Source organism: Cryptomeria japonica, chromosome 7 (assembly GCF_030272615.1).
Source record: "Cryptomeria japonica chromosome 7, Sugi_1.0, whole genome shotgun sequence".
In the NCBI taxonomy this organism is placed as follows: Eukaryota; Viridiplantae; Streptophyta; class Pinopsida; order Cupressales; family Cupressaceae; genus Cryptomeria; species Cryptomeria japonica.
In genome coordinates, this window is record NC_081411.1 from 594,311,830 (window position 1) to 594,338,385 (window position 26,556).

The 26,556-nt window shown below is 34.2% G+C and overlaps 1 protein-coding gene across 4 annotated transcripts; it reads left to right on the forward strand.

Moving 5' to 3' along the window:
- The first annotated feature begins 20,265 nt into the window (after positions 1-20,265).
- On the forward strand, positions 20,266-24,246 carry LOC131049066 (L-ascorbate oxidase homolog). 4 transcript variants are annotated; one of them, XM_059209459.1, is made up of 9 exons: positions 20,266-20,399; positions 20,880-21,089; positions 21,193-21,302; positions 21,411-21,681; positions 21,864-21,966; positions 22,080-22,425; positions 22,919-23,284; positions 23,376-23,454; positions 23,679-24,246. In XM_059209459.1, the coding sequence occupies exons 2-9, from the start codon at positions 20,946-20,948 to the stop codon at positions 23,892-23,894; spliced, it is 1,635 nt and encodes a 544-aa protein (XP_059065442.1). In that variant the 5' UTR covers positions 20,266-20,399; positions 20,880-20,945; the 3' UTR covers positions 23,895-24,246. The 4 variants fall into 4 exon arrangements, with proteins under 4 accessions (XP_059065442.1, XP_059065443.1, XP_059065441.1 ...); XM_059209458.1 differs by lacking the exon at positions 20,266-20,399 and adding an exon at positions 20,421-20,642 and having other exon boundaries at positions 20,878-21,089; XM_059209457.1 differs by lacking the exon at positions 20,266-20,399 and adding an exon at positions 20,421-20,620.
- The last annotated feature ends 2,310 nt before the right edge of the window (positions 24,247-26,556 follow it).

Genomic DNA, 26,556 nt, shown 5'->3' on the forward strand with positions numbered 1-26,556 from the left:
ACAACCCCTTTTGGTCTTTTGACCTGAAGCTTTGTTGGTTTAGGGGATTGATTTTCAAACTCCATTACTGCTTTTCCATATAATTTCTCAAAATTATCAATGATCAAATTGATCCTTTTAATTGGATATATTTCTTTTGTATATAAACCAGGGAAACTAGGTTCTCACTCCTTCCTTCCTTTCTCTTTCTTCTCCAAGATAGCCAGTTTCTTCCTCTTTTGTATGATCTCAAAAAGATTAATACAATTCCTTATAGGATCTTCTTTGAGGCACAATTGATGGGAAATACCTTTCTTTGTCAAGATAGTTTTCTACACATAATTAATGTGGCCTTCGCAGTAAAAAACCCTCCCCATTCCAAGCTTTAGAGAATACCTAGCCTTAATATAATTTTAAACATCTTCAAGTGTGTTAGAACCAATAGAAAAATCTAAAAATTTTGTGAGGTGGGGCAAGAAAGTTCCCTTCTTCATCCTACCCATCACACTCTTCTCCATCCACATCATCTACCATATAAATTCTAAAAATGCTAACCTTGGGGAAACAATCCTAGGCAATAGATGAGGTTCTTGAGGGCATCCATAAATCCTAATGATGTGCAATCAGAGAAGAAGAACCAATTTCCAAAATTATGAGTGTGACCTTGCTTGGGTTTCAAAGACAATGACCTTAATACCTCCATTATCCTTGGGGGAAATCTTGTAGGAATTAAATTAAAATCAACCATAATCCTTGTTACAAAGCAATCCTAAAATGCGATATGATTATTACCCTTTCACCTATTGTCCCAGATGTAACTCCAACATTGAATTGGCAGCCTTTAGCCTTGTTTATGTACCATCTCTAAATTTATTTTTGGGTCAAGTGGGCTCTATTTTGATATAAAATCATTTAACAAAGGAAATAGTAATGCTTGAAATTAACTAAAGTCAAATTTGCTTACTTCAACAACCCTTTGTGCAACTCTCGAGTTATCTTGGTTCAGAAAAGTCAAATTCAATATTTACCTCTAAATGTTGTATCCTCATTGTCATCATCATCATCATCATATCAATAGGTATTATGTACTTTGTGTTCCTTCTCAACACCTAACACAGAGCATAATAATGTCTAGCAAATACCTCTCAAAGTCATCAACCAAGAATGGTTCTAGCTCATTTGATGGAATTAGCATTTTCCTATTGTCAACACCTTTCTTCTTGTACATTGGTAATTCATCTCTCTTGTATGTTTTCTTCAACCTCTTGTAGTCTTCAGTCATCTTTTCTCTCAATTTTTGTCAAACATTGCTTGTTTAACATGGAGAAATCAACAACTGCAGATTCAGCCAAAATCACCAATGGTGAACCATCATGTTTTCTAATAGTCTTTGATGTTACATGATAATTTTGAGCTAATAGTCTACTCAAATCAAACTCTATAAAGACAGTTGGCATAATTAATTTTTCCAAGTCTAGTGTCTAGGGGTTAGATACTGGAACCTTCTCATCTCTTCTAGCACAAAAGTATTGAGAAATAAAACCCATCTTGAGATTGGCATGTTTGCATGTTTGCATCCTTAGGCCAAATCCTTGAACAACTTTGTATGACCCTTAACCATGGAAATGGGAAAAACGTCTAGAATAGACTACTGCAACACTCTCTTCTTCTCCTTAGGAATTGATGGTTCTCCTTTTTGAATGATTGATTTAATTTTTCGAAACATATTTGTAAAAATGCTAGAATACTTAACTAGGGTTTTCTATTTATGAAAACAAGTCTACTTCTAAAATGTAGAAATCTACGAATGCAAGTTAAATATTACTTTGAACACTGCTTCAAACACCACTGCCAAGAGATAGAACACTTACACTTTTACTAACTACTAAAAACCTTAGTCTTCGTTGAACTGCCTTCACAATAGTAGAGGTCCACCACTAAAATTTTCGAATGCAAGGTGACGAAAATGAAGATCAAACTCTTAAATTTATTATTTCAAGATTGTAATTAAACATTCCATCATATCACCATTAAATTTTCTTATGCGAAACCAATAGACTTGGTATCCGTGTCTCCTTTTAAATTTCCACCTTTCATTGTAGAGCAATGGATGGTTTGGATACCTCCACATTGAGTTGATGAAATGAACTTAACTACTTATTGCTTTTTCAACCTCAATTCTTCCTGCTACCCTGCAAGCCTCCTTAACCACCCTTTACTATCTCCTGCAAGGTCGCTGGATGTTAAGCATCAAATTCAACTCATACCTGTCATCCCACAAACTCATTTCAGATTAAGCCTTTATCTCACGTGGGGCCATGGGATAGACATCCTCCTCATTATTTGTTACCGCCCACCCACGGACTATCCTCTCGTGACCGCTTAGGACTATTCTCTAACCATTTCATCTACTCCATGGGCCTACGAGAACTATGTAACAGTTATTCAAACTACTTCTTGTGGTCTTGCAAGCTGTTGAGACTATGATCTGTTACCACCTGCGGGGTTGCGAGAGCATTTAAATGTCCCAAAAACATATAATCAACAAGGCCAAAAGTAAAATTTGGTATAATATAACCAACTAAGGAGTAAGACTAAATAGAGGGACCGGTCACTATACAAGATAACAAGATTTTGGGTGATAGGTTAAGTAAGGATGACTTACTATTACTGGTCAATGACAAAATAAAAGAAAAGTAAGGCAGGAGGAGAAGTAACCTTCACTTGCCTCTAATGATTTTCAGAAGACTTGAATATGATGAATAGCCAGGAATAACTAATGAAATTTCATAGTTGTAACGCACCTTAATTCCAATAGGTGTAATGGTTGAGCATGTAGTGTCACAACTTTTGTGAAGAAAAGATAAAAGCTAAGCATGCGGATTCAATTGGAGAGTAGTTAAGTTCATAACCTATAATTGTGCTACTGATATAGTCGAGGGCTATCTCCTTCCCAATATCATCATGTCGTGCAATGTGTTCTTCCACTATAGTTATAGTGGAAGAAATGTATATTAGCAAGGGTTTACCTTGAATAGGTGGCATCAATATTGGTGGCCAAGCAAGATATTCTTTCAATTGTCTTGTTAGTACTTTTAATCCTATTGAATGTAACATTCTTGTTTAAGAAATGTGTGAATGGATGATACTTATTTTCTAGCTAAGTAATGAAACATCTTATTGCTTGAAGTTTTTCTTGAAGGCTGTACAACTATTTGAGATTGCCTAGTGGAAGCTGTTGAAATATCCTAGACAATTGAAGGGGGGGAGTAAATCAGTTGTATATTAAAACATTTAATTTTTCCCATAGAAACAAATCTAGTAAACCAATCACTGATTACATAATTGCAAACATATTTGAGCATGAAAGATCATACACATCAAACACCAGATATGACGTGGAAAACCCAAGAAGGGAAAAACCATGGAGAAAGTTAATTATCAATATAAAAACACCAGTTAGGGTGACATCGGTTTAGATGATTTTTACAAGATAGCTCACTGTCAGAAATACCCATTGCAAGTGGGCTCATTTCATTGCTCGGCTAAAACCACCAGAAAAAGAAAGAAGGGCTCACTGCCCAAAAGAAGAAGAAAGTAAGAAATAAATAATCCACCACTAAAGCACACAGCTGACTTGTTGGAAGAAACCTTAGGCTCACTTCCACTGGTACCAAATAGCATTAGCACACAACCATACTGATCATCCACAACCAAACATAACTTTGCACAAACCAATAAGAGATAGATCTTTTTTTCAATCCAATTCCTCTATATCTTTCTATCTTTTCTATATATTCCTCATTACAATCATTCTTCATTTACACTGATCTTCGAAATAGAAAAAACAAGTCATCCAAGGAGAGAGAAGAAACAAAATTCAAAATAGGTCTTCACTAAGCATTCTTGTGGTGGAAAGGAATGAGAAGTAGACCAAACCATGATGCACCAACACATTATCCAAATGCCGCAATCATCAAAGCAAAAGATAGAGCATTTGAGGTTAACCATACTCGAACTAATCATAACCAAAACCACAACTCTGGAATGTACCAACACGTGTCAAGTCAGAATAACAAAGATAGAAACATGAATGACATAAATCCGAAATCTCATCAACAAAACTGAAAATGCAGAGGAATGCAGAGCACTGGAACTTCTACCAGAAAACATCGTTATTGCATAGACTTTTGGACCTCCAAAACATGAGATTAGTATCTCAAGGCAATATCCAACAACATATCAACACATCATGAACATATTTGCAACATATCAACACTACGGAGCAAAATCAAACACTGAAACACAAAATTAGTACATTGACATCAATGACAACCATACTGACACATCAATCATCTTCACATTTGCAACAGAAGCATCTTGACCATAGCTTTTAATTTGGAAATATCAACTAAAATACTTCTAACAGAGATAGAGTATCCCGATAATTTTCTTGAAGTGATAGGTCCAAATGTTTTTTTTTTTGGATTTAGCCTTTCATAATAATTTTTCAATCTATCAAATATTTTCTCAAGGACCTCTAGATGGCCATGTATTGTAATTTATATTTCTAGTAGGTTGACAACATAATCTTTCATGATAATGTTACAAAGGTCATAAAATATAGTGGTCATTTCTCTTTGATATGTAGCTCTAGGATTTTTGAGATCAAAATGCATGACATTCCAATAGTAGGTTTTCAAAGGAGATGTAAAAGTTATTTTGTGTTGATCATCTAGTGTTATGCATATTTGATTATATCCTAAAAAACATGCATTAAGGAGAGATTCTATGTCCAATTGTCAAGTCTATAATCATGTCTATATTTCACAATGAGAATTCATCCTTAGGAAAAGCTTTATTTAAAACTCTAAAATATGTGTAGATGTGAATGCCCATAATCAATTTAGTGACAAGAACAAAATTGGGTACCCACTTTTTAAATCCTACATCTAATAACTTTGGTAGCTCAAATATGAAAAATAGCTCTAAATGAGGACATATTGTATGCATGTATATTTCCATTCTATCTTCCTTTTATTCCTCATTATACATGGTTCTTTGCATTCATAATTACTTTGGGCTCATATGATTTCAAGTTCTTATCCAAAACTACCTCTTGATGCACCACAATTATTCCTTGCCCAAGCACCTACGACCTAGAGTCCATTGTTCTTTGCAATAAAAGCATAGCTCCTTTCTCTTAAGCTTGTTTTTAGCGCCTTCTTCTATCTTTTTCCTAACAACTAGAGGCGTGATCCTCCAAAGGAGGTACGATGTGCCTTCTTGTGTGAGACTTCATTTGAGTTGCTCAAACATGATATTTTTGAGAATGATTTATTTGTGGTGCCATTTGAGGCTCTTGTTCTAAATTCTATTCATTTTGTAATAACATTTTCTTTTATTCTTACTCCTTAACAACATCTTTTAGTAATTAGTTTTCATCTTGCTTTTATGTTTCAAATAGAACTAGATTTTGCTTATTATTCTACTAGTATAAGCTTTTCTCTAGATTCTTCTATCTAGTTGTAACTAGGCTCTCTTCATTTTTATGAAATTTAGGAAACAAATTGCTTTCCAAATCTTTGGTGGAAATTTTATGTACTTCATATATGATGTTGTGATATCTTCCTCCATTAAACTTAAGAGATTTTGCAACAAGAATGTCCTCTTTCATATGAAAGTGGATCAATGGATTAGAGAGGTCTATGAGTGGATCCAATCTTTATTCTTTGAGTATTATTGTTATTTATCAAAGATGAAAGAACTTGAATCCCCATTGTGATTAATGGGACCATTCATATTACTATTCATTTTTTGAAGCACTTGTGCCATCATTTCAAGCACCATATCAAGATTCCTTTCTATCATAACTTATTCTCTAGATGAACATTTGTTCTTATTACTATTGGCTCTTGAGGAGTTCATTCAACCATACATTAGAGACTTAAACAACCCACCCATGATTCACAAGATGATAAGAAAAATAACTTTAATAACATTATAATGTCACTTTATAGGTATTTAGTACAAATAACTTAAGATTTGTAATAATTAAAATAAGATAATATAAACCCAAATTACATTATAAATATTTGCATGCATTGATACCATATATTCAAATTAGGTTTAAATTAAATAGATGTACTATAAAATATTTAATTTATTAAAGGTCTTTTTACATTAAATTATATTGCTATAACAACCATGGATGTTATACACATCTTAGTACTCAACTTAGAGACACAAGTTTCTCACTGAGCAACTATCTGAATCCCATTACCCTGACTCATTTATCTATCAATCTGAGGACATACAACTTAAAATGGGATTGCAAGATATATGCACTGAGAGTGTCTAGGAACAAGTCTGTCCTATTCTAAGCAAATGGAAATGCTAAATAAATCTTCATAGGAAAGGAAATTACTTTTAAAATCATAACTCAGGAAGACTATACTAACTTCTACTATCAAAATGCAAATTCTTCTAACTTATATAGAAACAACTATTATGTTATGTCGTCATTGTAGGAACAGATACAAAGTAATAGTCTATGGTTGTAGGAGCAAGCAATGAGCAATTCAATAGAACATAATTAAATAACTCGAAAGACAAAATGCATAAAAGATAACTAGATAGAATCCTCACCAAGTGGGGCCCCTTGGGTGAGTCTTCTAGAATAAAAGTTACAATAGAAACTAACTTATTGAACTCGCACAACCATATTAGAACATCATAAACTTGTTTAGAAAGTAGATATGCTCTTTATTCAGAAATCAAGTGAACATCATAACATTGATTGATAAGAAATGGTAACTAACAATCTAAGGAATACGAGAAGGATTTATAGCATCCATACTTACAACAATTCCCATAAGAGTTGCTCCACTTCCCAATATCTAGGTGGAAGCTTTTATTTAAACTATGAAATCTAGGAAAACTAAGACAATTAGGACTCTGTCCTATTCTTGAACATTTGTAGATCTTCCCTATATAATCTCCAACATCCATCATAACCATTAGCAAAACTATTTAATGAATCATGACTATTCTGCGGATTCCTTAATGAGCTTTGACAGTTAGTGTCTGAGTTGCAACAATCCTTGACCTCTTCTCACCTTGTTGTCTAGTCTTTGCCCACGTTACCATGTTGCTATAAATGAAGCCATGTTTCATCTCAAAGAATGTTTCCACGTAATTGCAACACAAAGGTTAGAGTAAGCATTCCATCCAAATTTCATGATCATCCATTGCACACATTCATCAATCACACAAAAATGTATGAAAATAAAAGAATAAAACTAAGGCTCATCAAGTTTGACAAAGGAATTTAAACTCAAAGAGAAACTGATTAGGATCTTCAAAAGTTTTTCCTCTAAAAGTAAGTAGCACAAAGGGTTGAATATTTTTCATAGGAGGCTCATTATCTCTCACATCCAAGTTAATAGGATATGAGAATATCCTATTAGGTGGGGGATCTTTGACTGCTAAACGATCACCCATTTCTCCTTCTTGTTGCTCAAACTATTCTTGATGTTCTTGTTGTTCTTTAGATGTTTTAGAGCCCAAATATTGCATTTGATCAATATTATAATTCCTTGGAATAAATCTTCCAAAAGGATCTCTAACTCTTCTCATCAACAACTTAACTCTTTTCCTTATCAACACTAAGGCTTCAAACTTTGGTAGCCAAATCTTTTAGTTCCCCGACAATGATGCAAAAAATGATGGGTGAGGTTGTTGATGTCACAACTCACATAATTTAATTTCTCATTATCGAACCAGGTGTGTCTCAGAGTTGTATGTGATAAGGACATGTTTAAGTTGTGGACGGGGGGGGGGGGTTTGTTGCACTGAGAACAGTGCCTTACACTTCAGTCATGCTTTGTCGGGAGCTCTCAGGATCAATTTCTAAGAACTAAACTCTATGCTAAGGGTGCTTCTCTATTCTAGCAAAACTGAAACTCAAGGTGCTAAATCTATTCTAAGAGAGACTTCGGTTCTTCAGTGCAATATAAACAAGACTATTAAAACTAATTCATGGAATTATCTAACCAAGACTAAGATTATATTTAAACAAAAACACATAAATTCAAATTCTATTCTATTTGTTGAGAAATAAAATCTATTTTACGCTTGCAAAAAATAAGAATTCCATTCTAAAGAACATTCAAAATAGACTAAATTCCATGAATGAGCTCAATAAAGCTTTTGTCTAATCACTACTTCCATCACCATTGTCGCTTACTAATAAAATCATAAATTGGAATGCAACGATTAATGAATTCAGACTAAGCTACATAAAAGATGATTATAAACATCCATAAACAAATTAAGCTATATTTGAGCACTACTTAAAGGATTTATGAATGCAAGCTATTGATTACAAATGATTTTTAATTTTCGATGAACATGAACTTGTAGAAAGGAACGTAACCGAAAACAATCATGTAGTAACTAAACAAAAACAAATAAACAACTTAGGGTCTCCTCCCTTTGGTTGAGTGGGCCATGCTCTTCCTCTGGTGGGATCCTTAAATACTGATATTTCAAATCAACTTCAAATTTTCATTATAATTGTCTCTCGAAAGGGAGTAAAACAAGTTTTTGAAATTAAAAATGAATGAGACTCTGAAACTGATGACTGACAAAATTAGCTAACTAACTAGCTTTCTGTTGAAAGCCAAGGGATATATATATACACATATCCTTATTCAAATTCAAATGCTATGTTACTCACCTAGATGAGTAACATTTACTAACTTAAACTACTGAAGACTTGTTGTCCTTGATTACAATGCATTTATTGCTTCAGATGAAACTGGAAGTTTCATGAACAACTGATGAAGGAAACTGGAAGAGAATTGTTGCATCATCCAGCTGGAGGAATCAAAAGTATGACCAAGTGTTCCAGATGGCTAAGTAGTAATTTCACGGCTCCAAGTCTTGAAACTACTTTTTAAAATTATGGAATCATAAAAAAGAAAATAGAACAAGACATAACAATAAAAAAATTCTTGATTTTGTCTATTTCTTCATTGATTTAATCATAAAAGTAATACATTTAATACAAGATATCATTTCTAATATATATCTTCTAATTAAAAAATCATAAAAGCAAAACAAGTAAACATGTAAGCATATAGTCTACCGCTAGACACATTAGTTAACAAAATATATAGTTTTTAGGTATAAATAATGATTTAAATGTTATTTCTAAGCACTCATCACTATCGATGACAATTGTTCCTATTATGTGATACTTTATATTGTATCATACCAAAAATCATGCCCATGTGTGCATGGTTATACTTGAAAGACATGGGGATTTTCTTGCAATTCATAAATTTCCTTTGTAATAATGGTGAGAGGTCTCATAAGTTTTAAAACCCCAATCACTATATTAATTGTTGTAAGGGCCATTTTATCCATTTCTCAACTATAAATACTTTTATATCTATACCCTAAATATTAAATAATATTTTTGGGAAAAAGGGAACCCTACATGGAAGTTTATCAAATTTATGCATTAATTATGCCCTATGTCACATGTGCTTGGAGCTAGGTGGCGTGAATAGTGAAAAATGATGAGTTTTGAAGGTTGGGTGTTGGGATACCCCAAGATTCATACCAAAGTCAAGGGTTAGGTTTTGAAGTGAGGCATACCAATAAGGGAAGTCTAACTCATTTATGAACGTAAGATAAGGTGTAGGGTTTGGAAAAAAATAGATGAAAGAATGGACAACTCTGAAATCCTAACAAAAGGAGGGAACAAAGGTAAGGAATTAGGGATTAGAAGTAAGGCGTACAAAGTTGACTTCTATCAAAGATGCTCAAGATTGAGTACTTAGGTAAGGAGATGAGAAAAAGTCTATTTCTTAAAAGATGCATTAAAGAAATGATAGAACTTGAGATTTCAACAATGATACGGAACAAGTACCTCGGTAGAATTTGTTAGATACTTGATCAGTCCCAAAGACACTGGGAGGGGGGGTGAATCAGTGTCTAACCGGTAGATAAAAGATTTAAACTTGTTTGCAACTTTATAACCCAAATTAATATACTAGTAAATAAGTAATAATGCAATAAAGAGAAATAACAGTATAATCATCAATGCACACCATAACACAAATATTTTTGGCGAGGAAACCCGGTAGGGGGAAAACCTCGGTGGGATTTGTGACCCACAATATTTACTCACTGGCTAATATGAATAAATATTACTTATACAATAGGGGTCTGCACATGTAGGAAGGCCAACAGCCTAGAGCTCACTGCTCAACAAAAAAAATGGAGTCCCACTGACTACAATTGGATGGTTAAATCCAATGACAATGTACTGCTCAAAATAGCATCTACAATGCTGAATTCAGTACCAGTTTAAGCTCTGTCAGATACCTCTGCCATAAATCTTGCTTCGCTCTGCTCTGCCCTTATTCACTCATAAAATAATTAAATCATAATGCATATACAGTTATTCGCTCTCATATACCGCTTGCATTCATTACCTAATTACATTTCACTTCCTTACAAAATGACCTACAAGATCTCATACATATATGAGTATTTACAATACATCATGTCAGTTATACAAATAATATTACAATACAAAACAATATAATTTCCATGTCGGCTAAGAGTGTCGGTAAGATCTTCTGTTGGTGTAGGTTGGATGTCGGTGAGATTAGACTTGTGGTGCCTGCCGGTGTCGGTAGATGATGTATGTTGCCAATGTAACCTGCGAACCATGTTACCAGTTAGTTGCCATCAATGACAACATCAAATATTCTCATCTAAGTGTATAATGCCAACAATCTCCCCCTTTAGCATTGATGGCAAAACTCATGAGAAAAACCAAAAGCTGATATCCAAAAATGAAGTCCAAAACTAATCCAAGAATAAGAGTGCTCCCCCTGGGGAAGTGATCCCTTCTATACATTTTTCTCCCACACTACTCCCCCTTTGACATCAATGACAAAGGATGTAAAAAAGAATCAAAGAATTCAAAATTCTACCTCAAAGCTTGTAACCGGTTATGTACAATATGAAAGATGTCTGCTAAAATCAGATTAAGACTCTGCATAAATTTAGTGCTGTCAGAAATAATGATTTGAGTTTGTCTGGTCATCCCGGTCAGATAATGCATCTATTGCTCCGGTGATATTTCTCCTTGAATGGTTTCTTTAGAAAACTCAATCCACTATGTTAGAAGGTTGTCCAATCTAGGACCAAGTTTATTTTTCAGCTCGCGGGCCTTCATTCTTATCCTTGCTTTTTCTTTTTCTAATTTTTCAATATTTTCTTCAAAAACTACCATTTCTTGATCCAAAACTGAAGTAAGTTCTGAAGAACCTATCATGTTATCTACTATATCATCAATCTCCTTTTGTGTTTTCCTTATCTCCTCAACAATGTCCTCTGTTAGGTGGTGAGGCTTGCATGCTTCTTTATACAATTCTATATATTCCAAAATAGTGGAACTAAGTACTGGTAATAAAGAATCAATATGCTCTTTACAGTCCTTAATAGTCTTATCAAAGAATTCACCTTTCTCCTTATTCACCCTTTCCTTAACAGTCTCTTCATTTATTTTATCTACAGTAGAATATTTGAAGCAATGAATTTGGACAATGTGTCCAATTTACCTAAAGATCCAGAAATATGATCTATCTTACAATCTGGTGCAATCAATTTCAAAATAGGTAAAGTATCATCAATGGCCTTAAATGCTAAGGCGTGGCATTTAGTGATCTTCTTTATGGAATCTAAAAGTACATCTGTCACATTAGTAGGTCTATAATCCATGGTGGAGGTGCTAGGCGGAGTGTGAGGTTCTGCAGTTGGTTTCTTCTCATCTCCGGATGTCTTAACCACTTCTGCTATCTTGTATCCATATTTGACCTCTTCTTTATTCACTATTTCTTCCTTATGCTCACTCTGTTTTTCAACTTTATTTTCATCCTTACTGATTGCCTTGCTGACTGTCGGTTCGGCTACACTTTGTTCTTGTCCCTTTTCTGCTACTACTTCTGCTTGTGCTTCTGCCGAAATTTCAATATTAAGCTGAGTATCATCAGGGATGGATTCTGATTTCTTAACTTCAGTTGGTATCTTGATATTCTGCTGAGAGTCAACAGTGTTGACCAGTGACTCAAAGATCTCAATATTTGTAGCTTCAACTCTCTTTACCTGTGTAGTTTCCTTATCCAATACAATATTAAAGTCCCGAGTGTCCATATTCATGGTAAAAAGAATGTCAGACTCTGGATTAGTGTCATCTTTTGTCACTTCCTCTACCTTATTTTCTTCAGGCTGACTAACCATTTGTGTTGGTGCCTCTACAGTTATTGGTGGGGTGTCCTGTGCTAGTGGAGGAAGGTTATCCTTGACCGTGATATCAGATACACTTCCAATTTTCCCTTTACCTTTATCTTTCTGATATACTTTGGTAAATGACTTGTCCATTTTCTATCTATTCTTCTCTTCTTTCTTTTCTCTTTCAACAAAAAATATATCCCACTTATCCGTTGTCTCATCTGCTATTTCCTTAACTCTGCTTGCCATAAGGCTAACCTGTCGGTGACCACTCACAAAAACTATTGTATTTTCCTCTGATATTAAATCATCAATTTCCTGCCTGGAATTAATAGGATGCACAATGAGTAGAGCTTCTACCTTTAATTTCTTGTCAAGCTCCATGACAGACATTTTCTTAGCCTCTAACCTTAAGTACAAATCTTTTGGTAGATCATCTACAACCTCAATAAGAAATTTCTTGTATATATCAAGATATAAAATAATACTTTCTTCTGTAGTATCCTTGTTCGAATCCTTGCAAGAATGATAGAGTTTATTTACGTTACTAAGGTTACCATCTTGGGTGCTTTCATTGATCAACTCTTCCGGTGTAAGAGTATCTGGTGCCTTAGGTTCTGGTTTCTTCTTTGGAGTCACTTTCTTCTTCAGACCATTGGGCTCTCTTACAACCTGTTGTTTCTTTCTCTGTGTCCTTGACTTCTTGGGAGATGGAGCAGGTGCCGGTGAGGGTTTTCTTTTCTTCCTGTCCACTCTCTTGAATTCAACTGCCTTGTCACTGTCAGAATCAGATGTAGTAGCCACAGGGGAAATGTGAGCTACCGGTTGCTGTTCTAATTGACTTTTTGTCATACTAGCAACAGTACCACCAAGATTCATCAATCCTTCTGCAACATCCTTTACCATCTTAGAAGCATCTTTCATAAATTTATCTCTTTTCTTACTCTGCTTCATCATAGCAACACCACTTTTAATGGTTTCGACATTACCATATATCTCCTCTGTTGGTTCTGGTGGAGCATCTAAGAGTATTTTAGCATATGAATCTAAGATGTGAGAACCCACCTCATATCCCATTTCAGTAATCCAGACAGTTCTAGGTCTAACTGCTTCCATCCAGATTCATCTCTTTTCACTCCAAAGCATATATGTTTATCATATTTATCCACAATGCTTTGGGGAATCCTTTCCCTTTGTCTCATTTTAGCTTAGAATTTCTTAAAGTAGTCTTTCACCAACTTATCACCATCAGATCCCATACCGGTAATTGCCTCCTTTATTTGTTTTCCAACTGAAGTATCATAGGCAAAATCCTTATGTCCTATACTGAGGATCTCTTTTGAGAAGTAGAGCATTAAACACACTATCAAACTTCCAAATTTGAAGGTTCCTTTCTTATCACCTTTGATTTTGTGCAAATTCTCTAACAGTTCATCCTTTAACCATTCACAAATATCAATCTTTGCTCTGTTCAATATCATCTCATGTGCACTATGAATGCATGAACTAGATACATAATTCAACCTATTAGTATGACCAACTTTATAGCCAATGACCATGCTAGCAAATTTAACATTTTTATCCTTTATATCATTGACCCTAAGTGACTGGTTGTCAAATGTAACTCCGGTTAAGCTCATAACCTCTTTGTTAGAGATTTTCTTCTTCTTGTCAGGTCTAGAACAGGTGGAGGGTAAACCAGTAACAACCCTAACAACTTCCTTGGTAATCTTAAATACTGAGTCCAACCACATCAACTCACCGTGAACCCTGCTAAGGATATAGCAGATGACTTCATTTGAGAATTCTGGCATATGGAGGATATCAATGAAACCTAAATCCTCAACTACCTTGTGTTTCGGTTTCACTACCCCATTCTTGTTAGTGATTACATTCATGTACATGTTCATCAAATACTCGGACCCTAAACTTTCTATGTAACAATGTATGTATGCCCTAGGGTCTTCAGCAAACGCAACTCCCTTCGGGATCCTAGAAAATACACCAATAGAGTCATCCAGTTTTGCTATCTTAGGAATGATCTTGAAAACGGGTCTAGGTCGTTTTATGTTCTCCACAATGGTAGGGTTTGCTAAGAATTTGAGAACAAAAGATGAAGATGCCATTGCGAAAGATAAATACCTTTTAACTGAGAAATCCTTGAATGCTCTGAAAGACCTTTGCTACTTCGCCTTTAGAATGCCTTTGCTCAATTTCACTCTCTTCGAATGCTTGGATTCTTGGTGAATTGAAATGAGAAGTTACTGAACCTTTATAACCAAAAATTAACTTACAACTGCAATAAATGCTCGCTAGGTGAAGTGAAAACTCCACATATCCACCGATAAAGAAGAATTATAACTTCTTACCACCAACCGAGGGTAAATGCATGATCTTCAATTTGTTGCCTTACCCTTAAGGATTATTCCTTAGTTAGATGAAGAATCTCCTACCGGTGCAGGATTACCCTGTTTTGCCGGTGCAGAGACAAATTCATCACTTCTCTGATCTCTCTTCCTAATCCATTGTTTAGAAAATTCTTGCTTGATTTCAATTACCTTTTCTTTGCCTTTGTTATTAGATCCTTTTATTGTTCACTGGTATAGTCTTTCTTCTACAAAATTTTGCAATATGCCCAATCTTGTTACATGCATAACAAGTTACATTGTTTCTCTGAATAGCCTTTCCATAACCTTGACCGATTTGAGTTCTGCATTGATTAGATAAATGTCCAAATCTACCACAAACATAGCATTTCACATTCATTCTGCAATTATCTAAGTTATGACCATTTTTATTGCATTTGGAACATTGACCGGTGGGTAAGTTTGTATTCCAGATTATTCCTAAATCTGCACTGATTTGCTCTATGATCAAATTTGTTGCAATCAAAACATTTCCCATTAAATTTACAAGCATTAGGTTGCCTTACTGATTTGCTGTGGTCATGATTGTTTGCAGTCCCAGAACTTTCTCCATGTTCAAATCCAAGTCCAATTGTTTCTCCATCGGGTTTCTGACTTTTCAGCATATCATCAAGATTATCTGAACTTCTCTTGAATTTGTCTTTGTATTCATTTGCAGTGACCAACTCACTTTCCAAAGTGCTAACTTGTCTCATAAGTTCCTCTTTGTCATGTTGCATGTGAATCAAATAAGTTTTGAGCATATCATTTTCATAACTAGGCCTTAGAGATTCATCAGAACTTTCATTAAATCTTCTGGCCAAATCTTCTTCATTCCTCTTTCTATCTTCAATATCCTTGCATAGTCTCATGGTTAAATCTTGCATCTCATTCTTCATGTTACTGTTCTCTTGTCTTAATTTCTCTACAATATCTTTGAGAGTTTCCTTTTCTTCATCATCTTGATTTTGCAATTGCACATGTAATTCTTTTCTCTTATTCTTTACTACAACCAGGTTATCTTGAAGTGCTTTGATGAATTCTCGAGTAGTTCTGAGGACTAGGCTTTGATACCAATTGTTAGATACACTGAGAGGGGGGGGGGGTGTGAATCAGTGTCTAACCGGTAGGCAAAATATTTAAACTTGTTTGCAACTTTATAACCCAAATTAATATACCGGTAAACAAATAATAATGCAATAAAGAGAAATATCAGTATAACCATCAATGCACACCATAACACATATATTTTTGGCGAGGAAACCCAGTAGGGGAAAAACCTCGGTGGGATTTGTGACCCACAATATTTACTCATTGGCCAATATGAATAAATATTACTTATACAATAAGGGCCTGCACATGCAGGAATGCCAACAACCTAGAGCTCACTACTCAACAACAAAAATGGAGTCCCACTGACTACAATTGGATGGTTAAATCCAATGACAATGTACTGCTTAAAATAGCATCTGCAATGCTAGATTCAGTACCGGTTTAAGCTCTGTCAGATACCTTTGTCATAAACCTTGCTTCACTCTGCGCTACTCTTATTCTTTCATAAAATAATTACATCATAATGCATATACAATTATTCGCTCTCATATACTGCTTGCATTCATTACCTAATTACATTTCACTTCCTTACAAAATGACCTACAAGATCTCATACATATATATGTCTTTACAATACATCATGTCGGCTATACAAATAATATTACAATACAAAACAATGTAATTTCCATGTCGGCTAGGAGTGCCGATAACATCTTCTGTCGGTGTAGGTTGGATGCCGGTGAGAATAGACTTGTGGTGCCTACCGGTGCCGGTAGATGATGTCTATTGCCGGTGTAACCTGTGAACCATGTTACCAGTTGGTTGCCATCAATGACAACATCAACTATTCTCATTTGAGTGTATAATGCTAACAAAAGTAAGACCACAACTTTGACTCTAGTAAAGAAAATGATGAGTGAGGAGTCATGAGTTGAGGATGATCCTTACAAGGCACTCAAGTAAGTGGAAGGTCAAAACTTTGGCGCTGAAAGGAAACTTAAGACAGATGATTAGGGTTTTAGGGGAAAAGGCACTCTAGAAAGGTAAACTTTGAAACCTTAACAAAGCACATTCCCTAGAAATTTGAATACTAAATCCTCCACACTTAGAATATTTGAGACATATGAAGCTATGCTCCATAGAATATTTGAGACATATGAGGCTATGCTCCATTAGGCAAAGCTTAACAAAATTAGGAAATGAGCCTTTTGTCCACAAATATAAATTTAATGAAAATGGGACATGAAAATTTCACACACTATTCTTGTAGCCCTTAAAAGGACTACAACTACAACAAAAACTTTGTTCTTATATCACATTTTTAGATGGGTAAGGGCCCCATTAATAAAATCCTTAACTTCATAAAAAAATGTCTCTTATTATATAATGTATCTTAAAAATTTTTAGTTTTATTCAGTCTCATAGAGTTTGCTAGCATGAACAAGATATTTATGAACAAGATGTTGATCTTTACATAAACAAGATATTTATGAACAAGAGATATTTATGAACAAGATGTTGATGCTCACATGAACAAGATATTTATGAACAAGATATTTGTAATCGATATTCAATTCAATTATTTTTTATAAAATATAATTCATCCTATAGTTAAAACCTATTGTGTAACTATTGAGTATCTTTGGAAATCATCATTAATGTAAACAATTTAAAATACTTTCAAATTTGCTTCTCTCACAAAATCAATGAAAATCTCTCTAATTATCACACCTCCAAAATTCTTGAAAACGAGGAACAACACCTAAAGTAGTATGAAATAATTGATAAACATTAATATTTATAATTGATTAAATACACGATATCTCCATAATTCATTACATAAATTGTAAAACTTAAGATAAATAATGATATATAACTTTTCATCTCCATACTTTAGATTACCTTTATGATCCATCATTTTAATTAAATACAATTATTTTGTCTCAATATTTTGAAACACACGAACTACCATCTTTATAATCAATTTATAAATTGACCAAAAACTATATTTATCCTTATCATCTATTTCATAACATTATTGATCATGACAAATACCAAAATAATAAATAAATAAATAATAAAAACAAAAAGTACAAAGTATTTACCAATCTACAGTTCAAATCTATCAAGAAAAGCAGTACAAAGCTTTAACTTCACTTAAAAAGATTTTTTATTAAAAAATAACTTATTGAATACTTGTTGTGCGCAGCTCCCAAAGAATATCTGATCATCACGTGCAAAACAGTTGTCTCTTAGCTGGCCATAACTAAAATAATAATAATAATAATACAAAAGCTGCCAGAATTTTAATGTCTGAAATACTGTAGGGGACGGTGTACATGTATTCCGAGCATTTTGGATTGAATCTTGACCTTTGCCGTTTTGAAGGAATTATAATGGAAACTGTATAAAGACAATCAGGTGCGGAATGTGGATTATGAGTACGATGTAATCTACGCGGAATATCTTTCTCTTTTTCTTTTTCTTTTTGTTTCTTCTTATTTCTAATGCTGCTCATCATGAGCTGTCAACCACATTCTATTGGTAAAGTTGTTAATATTAAATTGTAGAAGTATAATGTATTAAATAATTGGATTTTTTAAAGATTTGAAATTTAATGTATATTTTTTATTAACTTTTGTTTTATATTTGAATATTTTTGTATGTAATCAGCATATTTCTTTTATGAAATAATATGATCTTAGTAATTTAAAAAAAAAATTGAGTTGAAAGAGTTTGCGATGTCCAAATTTTATATTGCATTTCATTAAAAACTTTTTAACTTGTTTTAATAGGGTGTGAAGTGTTGTGAAGTGTTGGAAAGTGTTGGAATGTATGTTCAATTTTTTATTTTATGTTTATGGTAAGTTTTTCAATATGATTAATAAAATAGTAAAATTGTCATGTCAATTTATATAATTTATCTAAGTTAGTTAATGGTAGAAAAATTTCCGTGTCAAGATTGGTCAATACCAACATTTATGTGTTTGTAAAGTGTCATGTTTACATAAAAGGTCTTTTAAAATAATGAGAAAGTCAAATTTCATTTGTGTCTAAATATAGTAATTTTGTTGTAGTGAATTTGGTGGAATGGATACCCCTCACTTCTTGCTCTTAGTCGAAGATTTGTAAGTAGAATCTCATTTTGTAAGTCAATAATAGAGTCTTAAATTATTGTAAGACAACATTAAATTATTAAACTATTATATGGAATGTTAATATTGTACTATATTAACATAATTTTAGATTCTATTATCCTAGAAAATGCTACACTTTAGTGTTGTACATTAGTAGTTTAGGTATTACATTTTGAATAAATCATTTATCTAATGTTTCACTATGATAAATCTATTGTTTTACAAATACCCACTCTTGTTATTAGTGTCCACCCATCTAACTTCTACAAAATCTAAAGTGGAAGGAAATTCGTGTATCTCTCATTTGTTGGCCCATTCCTCTCAACACACTTTGATTATGGAGATTCACAACCTCTTAGAAGTTGCTTGTGATAGGTTAGAGAACTATTTTTTTTTTATATTGAACAAAGCAAGGAATATTACAAAAGAAATGAATAACAGTCTAAAAAAAAGACTCCACATAAAGGATAAAATAATATAACCATCTACAACAGTTCAAACTAGTTCATCAAATAGGAGCCAAAAAAACTATTGAATAAATTATGTTAGTTATTACCATTGTTCATGGAAAAAACATGTCTTTCAAAGTCAAACTGCTTAAAAAAATATTGATGCTAAAAATTCATATAGATGGAGAAACTCTTTCAACTAATTTTAATGGTTAGTTGAAAAATTCATATAGATGGAGAAACTCTTTCAACTAATTTTAATGGTTAGTTGAAAAATTATGTCTAATTTACATTGAAAAACATGTAAAACACATGTAAATCCCTGAAAACATTGATAGAGGAAATCTCTTGTTTAACAAAATGATGATTTCTGATTTAGATATATAATTAATTAAGATGTGTAATCTCTTCTATAAGCCCTATGTTGTTAATGGAAAACATATTTTAGGAAAAGATGAAATATGAATTGAAAGCACAAAATTTTAAAATGATTGATTAAGAATTATATATAGTGAAATCAGTTTTAAAGTTTTATTAAGTTTTTTGTTAAATTTATTGTAATGTGAGCTAGCTGGTGATTAGACATATTGGTGTATGCATTTATGCATCTATTGAATTCAAAAGAGACAATGAATCTTAAATTTTTAAAATGAAAAATTTGATATCTATCAGCGATTTTTACCTAAATTTTTTAAAATATAAGTATACTAGTAAATATTGTAATGAAAATTAACAAAATTAAAAGATACTAAATAAAATATGTTCTCTCAAATGCAAAATAACTATAAAACAAGTTGAAGAAAAAGAGAAAATATGCACTTTTCCCTTAAGAATATAAAAACAAAGCCTATAATTTCTAATATTAAATTCTATACCTAGTTGTGTTCAATGGCGGGTTATTTTAACAAGGTGTATTAATGTTTAAATCTGTAACAGTTGTATAATTTTGGTGTCTTTCCAGGAAGGTGAGTGGACATAACAAGAATTGGCATAATTTGTACTTAAACCGAGTTCAATTTTGCCGCGTTACAGAATGGCATAACGGATTACGCGCTAAATAGGTGAGGTCTCAGGAGCTCCAAAAAATTATGATTTCCTGTTGTCTAGGCCCTTATATAAATGTCCATTGGTGCCAGGGTGATCTACTATAAGTCTTTTTCTATCAGACAGAAAAAAGTAGATGCCATTGTTTGCAAGGCAGGCTAAAGCAGGGGCTCTAATCATCTTTTTGCCTGGACAAAGCTTTGTCTCTTTGGGCTTTTGTGGGCAAGTTTGAGATTGGGTATACACATTGGTGCTGAGGAAGTTAGAAAATTTTTCTGTGTACAGTTTTTGTCATTTAGGATCTTTTTAATGGGGTGTTGTAAGATAGAATGCTTATATTTAGATCCATTCATTTATGCTGCAATGGATTATGCTTTTGTTATGGCTTTTCTTCATTATGGATCCAGCATTTTCTTTGCTTTGTTTCAGTGCCTGAAAAAAGAAAGAGGATTTCTTTTTTTTTTTGATCTGAGGGAGTTTAGGTTACTCATTTGCAGATTACAAGTTCATCCATCCTGCTGAGTAAGGGAGTAGGAATATCAAGAGTTGGAACTGAGAGATCAATGGGTTCTGTGTGGCGGTCTATTGTTCATGTGTATTTCATCATAGCATTATTTGGTTCCTCTGCCCTAGCTGAAGATCCATATAAATTCTTTACATGGACTGTTACATTTGGTACCATATGGCCTCTTGGTGTCCCTCAGCAGGTTATTTTTCTTTCCATTGTTTAAAAACCACATTTACTTGTAGTCCATTCCATATGAAAATTGATTTGCTTACATCACTCTAAGATCTGTATTGTTGTTGCAGGGGATTCTTATTAATGGCCAGTTCCCTGGACCTCAGATTGACAGTGTGACAAATGATAACATTATTGTTAATGTATTCAATAAGTTAAATCAGCCTTTCCTTTTATCATGGTGAGTTCTGAATCTCCCCTTTTTGTATGTTGGTATGCTACATCTTGTTATTTTTGAGTCACTTTTAATGGAGTATGCACCGTGCTGACATGAATGCCCCTGTAACAGGAATGGGATACAACAGAGGAGAAACTCCTGGCAAGATGGAGTTTCTGGAACCAACTGCCCCATTCCTCCTGGAAAAAACTTTACATACAAGTTCCAGGTTAAAGATCAGATAGGTAGCTATTTCTATTTTCCATCACTGTCTTTCCATAAGGCAGCAGGAGGATTTGGAGGCCTTAATGTTGTTAGCAGGCCTAGAATACCTGTGCCATTCCCTAGTCCTGATGGTGACATCACTCTGCTGATAGGTGACTGGTACAAAGGCAACCATGCTGTAAGTTATCATAGCTGAGAAGCAATTTTTAAGTTATAGTATTTGATTGGACTCTTCCTGAGTATTCTAGCTCTTTTGAATGTTATCAAGAATTGTTTAGGTTCAACTTCTAGTTGTGCATATTGTTCTGGCTGTTATTCTTGCAATACCACTCGATCTGAGCGTTTGAAACCTGTGTGCAGACCCTTAGGAGAAGGCTTGAATACGGTAGAGCTCTGGGCAATCCGGATGGTGTTCTTATCAATGGACGAGGCCCAAATGGTTATTCATTGACAGTGGATCAAGGTAAGATCTTGTTGGTATTGGTGAATCTGACTGTAAATCAGACCTGTTAAATTTGTGAGGCATCTGGTTACGTTGCATCCAATCTCTCATAAATTGGTTTTGCCTCTTTTCAGGAAAAACTTATCGTCTCCGCATATCAAATGTGGGATTGTCATCCTCTCTGAATTTCAGGATTCAGGGTCACAAAATGAAGCTCATAGAAGTGGAGGGATCTCACACTGTCCAAAATCTCTATGATTCTCTAGACGTACATGTTGGTCAGAGCTACTCTGTTCTGGTTACTGCTAACCAGCCTCCTCAGGACTACTACATGGTTGCATCTACTCGCTTCACCAGTCCTATTCTGACTGGGATAGGAATTTTCCGCTATAGCAATTCTCAGAAGGGTGTTTCAGGACCTATTCCATGGGGTCCAACTAACGAGATTGATTGGTCTATTAACCAGGCAAGATCTATCAGGTTTGGTTCTAATCCTGCTTGCTTGAGGTTTTGCATATTATTTTGTTGTGATTTCAGAAGATAGGTTGGAACCCACAATGTATCTTAGCGGAAAGTCAATTCCAAAATGAACTTTGCCCTTAATTTGCTGTACTTAAAATGACTTTGCCCTGTAATGAAGGGATTGCCTGCAACTTAGATTATGCAGCATATTTGTAAAGGGGGTATTATATAGATGTGAAGAACTAATCTGTACTTCTAAGATTAATTCAAGATATCTTAATAGCCTTCAACTACAAGTGATTGATTACAGTGATTAGGGAATCTGGGCATGGCAATGAAAATAGGGAGAAAAAGTGAATAATGTTCGTAATATTAGATCAAATTCAATATTTTTGTCAAGCCAGCCTGGAAGAATACTATTCCTTAACAGAGCTAGGGAATTTAGATGAGCCCATTGTTGTTTTGATTTCCTCAGTCATTTCTTAAACATAGCAATGTAATTGTTGTGCAGATGGAACTTGACAGCGAGTGGACCTCGTCCTAATCCCCAAGGATCATACCACTATGGCACCATCACCATTTCCAGAACTATCAAGCTTGCAAACGGGGCCCCCTTCATTAATGGCAAACAACGTTATACAGTGAATGGCCTTTCCTTTGTACAACCTGACACACCATTGAAGCTTGCAGATTACTACAACATTGGCGGAAAGTTCGCCTTAGGTGGCATCCCTGATTACCCAGATGGCAGATCTCCTTATCTGCAGACTGCTGTGATCTCTGGAACGTACAGGACGTTTATTGAGATTGTGTTCCAAAACTATGAGAACACCATTCAGTCATGGCATTTGGATGGGTACTCTTTCTTTGTAGCAGGGTAAGTCACAAATCTTAAACTAGATGACATCTTTACCTTTTTCTTCTCTTCATCACATTTCTCCATAACCCCATTGGTTGTAATTTAACAGAATGGATGGAGGAGAATGGACAGCTGCAAGCAGGAAGGGCTACAATCTGTTCGATACAGTTGCTCGATGCACAATTCAGGTGTGTCATCGAATCAATCATGTTCAACTACCCATGAAACAATCTTCCCCACTAACATATATACACCTCCCTGTGAATTTGAGTCTATATACACCTTCCTGTGAATTTGAGTCTATATACACCTCCCTGTGAATCAGAGTGTATATATACTCGTATATACACCTCATTCAAATTCTTCAATTCATTGTGGCAATTTGTTAAATTTTCCTAATGGGTTTTTTCAGGTATATCCGAGATCGTGGACTGCCATTCTTATAAGCTTGGACAATGCAGGAATGTGGAATCTGAGGTCAGAGACATGGGAAAGGCAGTACCTGGGTCAGCAAACCTACCTTCTGGTTAAATCTCCAGTGAAATCACTGAGAGATGAATATGACATTCCTCATAATGCTCTGCTCTGCGGAAGTGCCACAGGCCGTCCACGCACCCCGCATCATTAACAATTTCTTAACCAAAAATTCTTTTTGTTACAGGCATGCCATCACCGATTAATTATTTATTCCGCCTCCATCGTGGCCAGAATTCGAAATTTTCAGTTCTATGAGAGCTTTTAAACATAAATTTTCTCTTTGAGTGTTTGTAGTTTACGCTATTCACTAGCAATCGCAGCGGTGGATTAATAGTTTACTTACATTCGAGCAAAATTTCCATATACGCGTCGAATATCTTGTCATAAAACTGCGAGGCCTTTTTGCTTTCTCGATGGAGCTTCAAAAAAGAGAATCCATGGAAATTTGTATTTATCTCTAATATTTTTCTCTGTATAGAAGATGAAGCAAATTGAATGTTCAATGTTGTTCCATCTTTCTCATTGAACTGCATACATTTGTTTTCAAGGAAGCTTTGAAAACATGGCCTCAATAATGTTCTATCATGCAATTTTCTATTAGTTTCTTAATTTTTTTATTCAATATACAAAGAAAGTTCACACCAAGGCATCATCTTTAGAGGAAACTTTTTATATATTTTATAACACGTATTTCAAAAGGTTTATAATTAAAAGTCCTTCATTAGGTATGAAGGAAGGGAAATGACCATCTAGCTTCTAGGATGTACTAATGACATAAGTTGCCCTCGTACATCATAATTTATGCATTGGTGCATCTTAGAGTTTGGATAGCTATTTTGTGCATCCTAGAGGCTAGATATAGCTTGTTAATGAAATTGGTCTAGGTTTTTAGTTTAATTGAGCAGTTTCAAGCTCATTTAAAGTGGAGCTTTTTCAATCCTCTTTGATCCCAAGACAAATGAGCTTCATAGTGAGGGTGAGAAGAAAATGTTGAGAAACAAGGTGAAGAAAGCTTGCAATATTAATTTTCTTTCGTGGTTTCAAATTTGAAATGAATGTGATTGTACAATTCAACATATTATTTTTTAAAATTGAGAACATCACAATAATATACTTTACTACACTTCCTCAAATGATTTTAGAATTACTTGGAAACAATGACTAACTCATGAATAAGCAACTATGTCTTGGTTCCAATTTATAGTCGAATGGAAGAGGAAAAACCATTGATCTTCCAAAAGAAAAGGCCAAAACCGCTTGCAAAAACCCATGCCTTCAATAGACTAAAAATAATAACTCTTCAAGTGATTCCCCATGGGTGCCAAACCCAAAACTGCTTAGTCTTTACACATTTTGAGTGCTTTGTAGCTTGTGGTGATTGTTTGGATCCCCAAATGGATGCCTTTTTTCCTCCCAAACTTGGTCTCCTTATGCATGAATCTTCATGTCTCTCATTATGGACGTGGGAAGGAGTGTATTTTATCCATTTTGATTTATATTTATCGCCTCTTGAAAATGCAATTACAAATAGGTACAAATATTTCATATTTTTCTCACTTGTTTTAGGGAATAGTTTTCAAAGAACATGGAGACATATGAATAGCTTTGTAAGGTTAATGCCATCGTATCTTAACCTTCTCCTACTTGACATTATACATTGCAATTATATCCAAGAGATAAATTAAAATAAAATCAAGTACGATGATCAAGGCCCATGGCCTTCCTACACCAAGAGAACTTTTTTGTGGTTATCGACTTTGTAAGAGAATTTGCAACATTATCCAAAGTGTCAACTTTTTCTATTAAGACTATACCATTATCAACCATTTCTTGCACAAAGTGATACTGAGCATCAACATGCTTAGTACGAGTATGATACATAGGATTCTTGGTCAAACATATAGTACTTTGACTATCACATTTGATCCTCATAATCTTACAATAAAAATCAATGCCAATACCAAGTCTCTGTAACCATATTGCCTCCTTAGAGGTGTGAGTATCAACGATATACTTTGCTTCAGTGGTGGATAAAGCAACTATGGGCTGCCTCTTACTCATCCAACTCATTGCTCCTCTAAACATAGTAAATACATAGCTACTAGTGGACCTTCAACCATCCAATTCTATTGCCCAATCTGCATCAACAAATCCCTGTATGTCTAATGACTTAGGCACATCATTAGTACCATTATAAACCGAACAGTAATCAAAAGTACCTTGCAAATATCTAAACACTCATTTAACAAAAGTCTAATACTTTTTTCCAAAATTAGACATAAACTTGCTCAAAACTCCCACTATTTGGGCTATGCCTAGTCTAGTGCAAACCATTGCATACATCAAACTTCCAACGACGCTAGCATAAGGAACCTTAGACAGTTCCTCATAATCATTATTAGAACTTGGACACATGTCTAAACTCAATTTAGTTTCAATTGGAAAAGGAATACTAACTAGCTTACAATCTTGCGTATTAAACCTTTGCAAAATAGTATCAACATAATTACTTTGGCTTAACCAAATTTTTTTGTGAACTCAATCTCTGTTAATCTCCATCCCAAGAATATATTTTGTAGCCTCCAAGTCTTTCATATCAAATATGCTAGAAAGTTGAGCCTTGAGTTCTCTAATCATCATCTTGTTGTTTTCCATAAACAACATGTTGTCAACATGCAAGACAATAATTAGTATTTGATCATCAATAACCTTAATATAAACACAATGATCTTCCTCACTACTCTTATAACCCAACTTCAATACAAAAGTATTGAACTTCTAGTACCACATCCTGGGTGACTGTTTTAAACCAT

Excerpts from the sequence above, each read along its gene's own strand:
- LOC131049066 (XM_059209459.1), top strand. The coding sequence starts at position 20,946 with ATGGGTTCTGTGTGGCGGTCTATTGTTCATGTGTATTTCATCATAGCA. Across the intron at positions 21,303-21,410 it reads CAGCCTTTCCTTTTATCATG|GAATGGGATACAACAGAGGA; the intron begins GTGAGTTCTGAA and ends CCCCTGTAACAG. Across the intron at positions 22,426-22,918 it reads AACCAGGCAAGATCTATCAG|ATGGAACTTGACAGCGAGTG; the intron begins GTTTGGTTCTAA and ends ATTGTTGTGCAG.